This window comes from Fukomys damarensis, unplaced genomic scaffold (genome assembly GCF_012274545.1).
Source record: "Fukomys damarensis isolate Sample0158 unplaced genomic scaffold, DMR_v1.0_HiC HiC_scaffold_2, whole genome shotgun sequence".
Taxonomy (NCBI): Eukaryota; Metazoa; Chordata; class Mammalia; order Rodentia; family Bathyergidae; genus Fukomys; species Fukomys damarensis.
Window position 1 is genome coordinate 11,404,006 of NW_022900914.1, and position 9,439 is coordinate 11,413,444.

The window sequence follows — 9,439 nt, forward strand, 5'->3', positions numbered from 1 at the left end:
ATATAGTCTCACTTTAGCCTATTCAAGTCTTACACATGGATATTCCTTTTGGATGAGTTCTATAGGATAGGCTAAGTAAGGTTTCTTAAAATAATTATGGATTAAAATTTAGGCTAAAGATGCTTTCTTCCTTTTCCAAACCTATAGATTATGAAGAAGCACAGTCTGGCCTATTAGCATGGAGTCACTTTAGCCTATTCAAGTCTTACACATGGATATTCCTTTTGGATGAGTTCTATAGGATAGGCTAAGTAAGGTTTCTTAAAATAATTATGGATTAAAATTTAGGCTAAAGATGCTTTCTTCCTTTTCCAGTAACCTATAGAGGCATGTTGCATTGCCCCAGAGATTGTTGCATTCAAAATTAGAGTAATCTCTCTGGTAAATTTTTATTGCTGACTTGCTTTATTATCTGTCTGCACATGTCTTTGAATGGTAAAGGTTGGGGAAAAAAAAGTTTCAGGGGTGATTTCTTCATTGACCCCTTGATCCTTTGTTTCACTAAGAGCTTCATTACCATTTTCTATTCATGATAGTCTAATTATTCAACCATATCCATAGAAGAAACTGCTAATCCTAGTTTGTGAGGTCAGTTTCTATGGTATTTATTTTAGATTTGGTTAAAGGTTTAAAAATCCAAAATAACAAATTCAAGGTTTGAAGTATTACCTTTAAAAAAAAGTTTTCTGAAGTATTTTCATAGAATCTAAAATACTAACCTAGAGTATTTTTTTTATTACTTTGTTATCTCTTAACAACTGCTGCAGCAAACTTTAAGAAATTCGTTGAAAATAGGCTACAAAGCATTCAGGATTTGTTGATTGTTATTTGAAATAATGGAGTTGTATTTGTTGGAGTAAGGGGGGAAGGTGACAGTGAAAAGAAATGATTGGATGATGGCTGAAATTTGAGGATGAAGTGGAGTATTTTGAAAAATTGTAATGTGTTAAAAAAGAATATTGTTGTTAAGTACTTTTTTTTAATCTCTGAAGCAAAGTAATGTGAAAACTAGCTTTTTAAAGTATCACTTATATTACTAAAGCTTCATAGATCTCATTCAAAAGGTTTTGGAGTACTAGCTCAAGAAATAAAGATTTGCTTAATTTTTCATTCACCTACTATAGTAGATACCTAGCAGCAAAATTATTTGCAGTTCTGCTACTTTGTGAGCAATGTATTTTTTGTTGTGTAGATTTATAAAGGGAGTCAGGCCTGTTTTGTTGTTATGAAAGAAACACTGAGTATCGTCCTTTCAGGTAATTTTTACTACCATCTTGGGGAAATTTTTAAAAAATTATATATCATTGCTTACTGTTAGCCCTCTGAACTGTGATTTTTTTTATGACAGTTTTCTGAAGTGATGATAGCACTCTTGGCTACAGTGAAAGATTTTGTTCTTTAGTGTTTCACTGAGACAATAATGTCTTCTTTAGAATTTATATTTCTAATAAATTAAGGATTTTTAAAGGAGTACTTTGATGTTCTAGTAAAGGTATCTCAGAGTTTTGTTTTGTTTTGTTTTTTTCTTAAAAAGAAGCATAGTGTAGTAGACCAAGTACAGACTCTAACACCGTGTTACCTGGAGTCAAACCCATATTTGTGCTTTACTAGTTGTGTAACCTCGAGTAAATTAACCTCTTGTTGCCTCAGTATCCCTCTCTCTATAGATAGATAGATAGATAGATAGATAGATAGATAGATAGATAGATAATGGGACATTGAAAATACCTACACCATGGGATTGTTGTTACTGTTAAATCTGTGGATGTCAGATAAGTGCCTGGCATATTTTTAAATCTAGATAAATTTTACGTTATTATAATTGAAATAATCCAGAAGTACAGAATTTCCCTAGTCACAAAGCATAATGAATATTTTCTCCAATTTTATCTCACATAGTATAAGTTGGGTTTTTTGTTTATTTTTGGTCCTGGGCATTGAACCCAGGGACACTGTATCACTGAGCTATATCCCCAGCGTGTAGCTTGGTTGATTGAGTGACTGACAGTGTCTTGATTGAGTTACCAAGTTGCTGAGGCTGGCCTCTAACTTGCAGTCCTCCTGCCTCAGGCTCCCAAGGCACATAGCATAATTTTTAAAATTTATTTTTAAATCTACAAACAGCTGTGTTCACTTTTTCAAATGTATAGTTTGGGGAGTGTACATCAGTGGAAGAGCTGTGCACAGCATCATGAAGCCTTGGCTTCTATCCCTAGCACCAAAAAAACAGTACTTCATGAGACTTTTCACTCAGTACTCAGTCTTATTACTACTGTTGCATCCACAAAACAAGCCAGCTTCCCCCGCCCCAAAACCTTCTTTGTATAGTCAGACTTTCTCCCTCGTTTGACCTTTGCTAACTGCTGCTCTGTTTCCCTCTCCTATAGACTTATGTAATGCAGAATATCATATAAAATAATGTCTAGTTCTAAAAAAAATGTGTTTTTCTTGAGCCTGGCTTCTTTCACTCAGTACAGTGCTTGTGAAATTAACTCAAGATGCTGCGTGCCTTGGTAATTTCGCCTTTACTGCTCAGAAATATTCTGTCTTACAGATTTATTGCAGTTTCTGCCCCTCCCTGCCAGTTGGCTTATTTCCAGTCTTAGGCAATTAAGAATAATGCTGCTATGGATAATTATGTAGAACACTTTGTGTGAACCTTCATTGTCATTTGTCCTGAATATTCAGTCGTGGAATGTCTGGGTTATGTGATAAGTGCAGATTAAACATTTTAAGAAACTGCCCGTTATTTTCCAGAGTCGCTCTGCCAGTTTGCATTCTCACCAGCAGTGCTTGGGAGTTCAGGTTACTCGTCATTGTCAGCACTTGACTTTGTCATTTGTTTGTATATTCATGATTTTAATTTTAGCTATTCCAAATAAGTACCCCGTCAGTCCCTTAAAACAGGAAAAGACTGGATTAAACGCAAAACTGGGGAGCTCCTGAGAAAGAAACTGTTTGTGAGATGTGTGAGAGCTTTGGCAGTGTCTGTCACAGTCACCATTTTTGTTCCCAAGTGCCTAGCACGTGTTTGGCATGCAGCAGGGATCTCTGTGTTTATTGAACCCTTAAAAGTGAACAAATGATTGAAAGATAGGGAAAGAAATAGTAGAATGGAAAAGTCGTTGTAGATTGGATTTGGTCTGAATAATCTGTGTATTTGTGTGACATAACCCTTTACATCTATTTAAGTCTTCACTTGAGTATAGGTTTAAAGATTAAGTTGGTACTCTGAGCCTCGACTCTAGCATGAGGGAGGTAGCATGATTTGGAGGAAGAAGGCCTAGGCAGAAAAGATCGGATGCTGTTGACTTTCTGTGTCTGTCTTAACTCTCCCAGACCTGTTTCATCACTGTGCAGCACCGATTCCACCAGGTGATAGCTGTGAAAAATCTGTGAGTAGGAGAGAAGCCCAGGAGGGCCTGGGGTGGGGGAAGCAGTGTGCTGAGAGTGTCAGCACAGCTGAGCTGATGCAGGATTGATGGGGAAACAGCAATAGAAAAGCTTTTCAAACAGAGTAGGAGCATTGAAGGAGCTTCTTCTTTTTTGAGGGGAGAATGGAAAGAAAGCAGGGGTTGAGAATATTGAATTTAAAAGTTTGTGTTGCCCCGCATTTTTAAAAAAGCTTGAAAAGTTAAAGACAGAGAAGCTGCCTTTCCTGTCTTTACCCTCACAGAAAGGGAGGCGGAGGATGTGTGGGAAGCCAGAGCCCACCAAAGGCTGGAGGGTTTGGCCTGCTGCTCCCCAGGGGTCTTTTTCTCTTCTGTATTGCGTCACCCACTCTTAAATGCTCAGTTCTTAAGGTTACAAAAAGCCAGTTCTTAATTCTGTTCTGTTTATGCTTTGTAGGATTTTGTATACACACTGTCAAGTATTAATAAATTTTAAAAATATACTTAGTACCCAGATAAACACGATTGATTCTATGTTGGTAAAGGATTGACCCATTTTTTTGTTTGATATTTTTAAAAACCACCATGACATTTGAAATTTTATTTGTTCTCTGTTGTTATTCTTTTTAAAATTTTTAGGAGTCTTGATCTCTGGAATACTTTTTTTTTTAATATATCAATTTTAAGGCCACTATTGTTTTAATAATTTTAGTGTTTTCCATAATTTTATTATCCTGAAGCAGAATATAGTTTTGTTCTAATGTAGTCTAGATTATAAAATCAGATGTTTGATCTTCATTTTAAACTGTTTCATTTATTTAACAATATCCACATTATGTTCTTCCTTTGAGGACTCCCTGCGGTGATTGATTATTGGCAAATAGCTTAGTAAAGACAGTGAAGAGTCTGACTTCCATTTACCCCTTCAGCTAATAAAGAGCTAGTTTGTGGCAGGTGGCCAGAGTTGTTATTTTTAGAGTCTAATGTAAGAATAAACATTTATAGATTTAAGAAAAATTTATTTTTATATTAGTGCACTCTGTCGAACTGCCATTGCTTTTAGGTGTCCTCACCCCCAAGGAGGCTGTGCATGCAGTTCTTTGTCCATTATTTCTACTTCTGGGCAGAAAACAACTATGGGCATTTAAGATTTTGTGTTAGGTAACATCCTTCAAAGGAAAACACATTATTTCATGATAAATACTAATAATAATTAAAAACAGTTTTCTGAAACTAGACAAACACACCCCCATCCCTGGGAGATGAGACATTTACTCTGCTGAGAGTATCAATTTCTAATGTAATGGAAACTTGTTAGACCTATAGAACATGGTGGAGTGATACCTCCATGAAATTTAGGTTCTTGTATTTTTATCAGAGCCTTTTCTGTAACCCTCTTATTAAAGATTATTGGAACTGGGTGTGGTAGTGCCTGCCTGTAATCCCGACATTGGAGAGGCTGAGATAGGAGAATCGCACAGAGTTCAAGGCCAACCTGGGCTACATAGTAAGTTCAAGGCCAGTTTGAACTACACAGTGAAACTCTGTCTCTTTTTTTTTTTTTTAAAGGATTATTATTGTATATTCCTCACGCTAATGTGGAATTTGAATAATTAAATCTATAATAACAATATATCCTTTTTATTGTCTTTCAGAATCATGGTGTCATGGAAAGGGATTTACTTTATACTCATTCTTTTTTGTGGAAGCTTCTTTGGCAGCATTTTCATGCTCGGTCCTTTCTTACCTCTGATGTTTGTAAACCCACCTTGGTATCGCTGGATCAACAACCGCCTTGTTGCCACCTGGCTCACGCTACCCGCGGTAAGTTACACACTGGAGGAGGAGGCTGTGTGCCTGTACTAGAGTAGTTTAATGTATTGGTTTTGTTTTTTTAAGAGTCAGATTTGGGTTGTAGAAGAAACATAAGTTTGTCATATTTTATAAGGAGCATGTTACACTGTAAATAGGAAAACATGAAAACTAGAGAGTAATAAAAATATTTCATATTCTTAAAATAATGTTGCAAATTAGCTTCTTTCCATATTCTTAGTTTTCCTTTTTTTTCCATCATTCAGGCATGCATAGGGTGAAGGACTCAAACCTTAGAGGTCTAGATTGAAGAATTTTTCCATAATTAATTTTTTAATCATTTATTTTATTTTGCATTTTCATTTTGTGTTCTTTACAAGATAAAGACCTAAGATTCATATAGCAAACTTTTTTTGTTGTTGAACTTGCAACATTGATGTGATCAATTCAGTATGGACAAAGCGATTTGCTATCTGTCAGACTAGGTCAACACCTACCTGTAAGGTCAAAGTGCAAATTAAATGTGTTTTAGAGGCTTGTGACACTGGGGTACTCTCTGCAAAGTCATGCACACTCCTGTGGGCCTGAGCTGATGACTCAGATTGCAGCCTCCTTACCACTCTCCTCTGGGAGCACTTCAGTCCTTCCCTGTTGCTGCTCATCCTCATCCGTAGGGCTCACCATCACCAAGCCCTGCATCTCAGCCAGATTGAGAGGTGTGTGCAGTTGTTTTTCCCTTGAATGTTCAGGGTATATTTCCTGAATTTTCCTTGTTTTTCCTGAGCAACCACTGGAACTTAATGTTATGCCAGAGTTATTCATCTGTCATGGAAGAGAGGCAGTAAATATAGTACCTGGGGGAAAAAAAAGGGAATACTTGTTTATTTTCCATTGAGTTGCTGTTTCCCCTCAGGCTTCAGGCAGGCTGGCTTTCTTTGTGATGTTTGTAGTGAGGAAAGTATGGAAGTAATGCTGTAGACCCCTGAGGTGGAGGCTGATTGGGTGATATTTCCAGAAATGGTTGGTATGGGTTTCCTGCCTTTGTCAAGATTTTTCTTCAAAGTTTCCTGCAAATTGAATGTTAATTAAATCATTCACAATATACTCTTCTTTTTTGTATTTTAAAAATGAATCCTGTGGTGAATAATTTTAAAAATTGCATTCATTTCTTGGTACAAGTTATTTATATTTTTAAATTTTTATTCACATATATCTGTTGTAGAGAATACTGCTAAACTAAAAGTGATTCTCTCCCTCCTCCTTCTTTCCACTTACCTTGCTCTTCTTGTTGCTGAGACAAGATGCCCAGCACCCAAAGTTAAAGGCAGAAAGGTGTATTTCTGCTCAGTTTGTAGAGGTTTCTGTTCATAGTTGGCTGGCTCCCAGGCAGGGTGGTACGGCAGGTGGCACTGCAGAGCAGGCAGGCAGAAGGCAGCGAGTAACAAGCAACCACGGCAGCCCTCTTTCCACCCCTTATATTCTGTCCAGGCTGCTTGCCCTTGTGGTGGGTACCACTCACTCCCAGTGAGGGCCTTCTCATTATCCACTCTTAGAACTACACCAGACTAATCAGTGGGCTCATTTAGTAATCGCACGCTCTAGATCCAGCCACCACTGAAAAAGCCCCACCTATGACTGCCAGAGGTTCCTGGGACACATCTAGATACAAGCCATAACCCCTCTTCTTCCCCTTTTCTAAATTTGTACTTAAAGTTGTCTGTTACACAGCCACAAAGAAAGGGATGCACGTATTCTGGTAGATAACAAATAACCATGGTATGGTTGCATATTTACCTCAAATATGAAGAGAATTAGGATGTTCTGTTAAAAGGAAAAATAAATAAAAATCCAGGGGTAATGATGATAATAGCTGTAGATCAGGTAGATGGGAGATAGCTGTGCTTAAGGATGACTTCCTTTCTGATGCTACCATTATTCCCATTTTATAGAAAATAGAAACTTTAAGGAATTATATAACTAGTCACAAGAGTAATGTCAGTAGTAGGATGATTCTTTCATTGTGAATTTGCAAGAAGTAGTCTTAGAAAGCCCCCTCCCCCAAGAGAAGCCAAAGACATTTACTCAATTACCTGGAACAAAGTACATATTAATAAATATTTGCTGAATGAGTGAATAAACAAAATAAGATTCAAGGTCAAACCTTGGTATCAGAATTGTGTTGACTGCATACAATGAGCTGTGCAGTGTTAACCTCTATTTTTTGAAAGAATTTGTGTAAAATTGGTATTTTTTCCTTCTGTCTTACAGAATTTACTGGTTATACCAGCTGACTGGGGTTTTCTTTGTGGGAAGAATTTTGATAATGAATTTATTTCTTTAATAGATATTGACCTAATCAGACTTTTTTTTTAACTTCATATTTTGTCAACTTTGGCTAGGCATGTTTTTCAGCAAATGTTTAGATTTTAATCGAGCTGTTAAAGCTTAGGCATTACATTTTCTTTGTAGGACCTGCAATACCTATGTATCTGTAATACCATCCTATGTATTTTTGGTATTGACAATGTCTTCCTTTTTTTCTTAATCATTCTTACTAGGAATTTGTCATTCTATTGACTTTTTCAATGAATCGTCTTTAGCATTATTGATTTTTTTTTCCTGTTATTTCATTAACATTTCCTTCTTTGGGTTTAATTTGCTACCCTTTTTTTGAAGCTTTCTGAAGTAGAAGCAAGCCATTAGTTTTAAATATTTCTTCTTTTCTAATAATAAATTTAAAGATATACATTTTTAAGTATTAGCTGCATTTAACAAATTTTATGCTGTATTTTATTTTTACTGTTTAGGTTTTTGACTTTGTTTTGGGAAGGGGGTTAGTACTGTCTATTGAACCCAGACTTTGTACCAGGCAAGCAGTCTAATACTGGCCCTCATTGCCAACCCCTGGTATATTTTCTAATCACATTTGTGATTTCTTTGTAGAATTAATGTTGTTTGATTTTCAAATATATGAGGCATTTTATTGTTGACTTTTAATTTGTGATCAGAGAACATACTCTAAAAAATGTTAGTCTTGCAACTTACTGAGATTTGTATTACTGCAAAGCATTCCATGAGTTCTTAAATGTAATTGTATTTTGTAATTTGGTATAGTGTTCAATAAATGTCAGTTAGGCCAAGAATGTTGATAATGGTAATTAGATCATCTATAATCTTATTTTTCTCATATATCCTCCCTAGTGCACCCTAATAATTTCAGTGTGGCATTATATCTGATTATGTTGAACTCTTCAATTATGATTTTTCTTTGTCTCTTAATTTTCCCTTGGGCTTATTTGCATTTATTATTGTCAGGTATTCTAATAAATTGACCCTATTTTGTTGTGAAATATTTCTCTGTTCTTCCAAAGTTACCTGTGTCTGATGTTAATAATCATCTTCTTTCCACTTATAGTTTGAATGACATAACTTTTTTCATCTTCTGTTATCACATGAATTACACCTATTTACATAAACTACATAGTACAATGTTACTGTTTTGCTTTAAATAACATGTCCTTTAAAGAAATTAAGAGAAGACAAACATACAGTCCTTTATATTTACACATTCCATTTCTAGTCAGCTTGGAAAATGGATGGAGTTGGAGATCATGTTAAGCCGAATAAGCCAGATTCAAAGACCTCACATTTTTTCTCATACAGGGTAGAGAAAGGTAGGACGGAATTCCTTTGTGAGGTCTCCTGTAGATAAACTGTTTTCATTAAATTGAGAAACTCTTTACTTTGTTTCTTCTTTGGTATTAGCAAATGTTAGTTGTACGGATTTTATTTTGGCAGATTCGTAGCTCCGTGCAGCATGCTTTGATCATTTCTGCCCCATTCCCCCTGGCACTTCACTCCCGTTCCGTTTTCCCTTCATGTTCTGTAATAGTCCCCGTTGTACTTCCATGACATCTCTGATTTTTTTGTTGTTCTTGTTTGTGTTGTTATTCCATGTATGAGAAAAACATAAAATATTTGTCTTTCTGAGTCTGACTTATTTCACTAACAGGATGATCTGTTTCATCCATTTTCCTGCAAATGCCTCAATTCCATCCTTTGAGGCTGAGTAATAAATACTGTATTGTGTGTATATATACCTCATTTTCTTTATCCATTCTTCTGTTTGTGAACACCTAAGCCAGTTCCATAGTTTAGTGACTATAAATTAGGATATTTTGCTAGATGTAAAATTTCTGGGATGATGGATTTTTGTCTGTGTATTTTTAAGGATC

General features: G+C 35.8%; 1 protein-coding gene across 4 annotated transcripts in view; it reads left to right on the forward strand.

The window, feature by feature from the left end:
• The window catches only part of Lclat1 (lysocardiolipin acyltransferase 1), a 153,804-nt gene that overhangs the window by 50,908 nt on the left and 93,457 nt on the right, over nucleotides 1-9,439 (forward strand). For 3 of the 4 annotated variants that reach the window (XM_010604671.3, XM_010604670.3, XM_010604672.3), the window contains one exon: nucleotides 5,048-5,216. In XM_010604671.3, the coding sequence (XP_010602973.1) occupies nucleotides 5,052-5,216 (165 nt within the window). In that variant the 5' untranslated portion in view covers nucleotides 5,048-5,051. Of the gene's footprint in view, nucleotides 1-5,047; nucleotides 5,217-5,778; nucleotides 5,921-9,439 lie in introns of those variants that run through there. The other variant, XM_010604674.1, reaches the window with a different exon arrangement.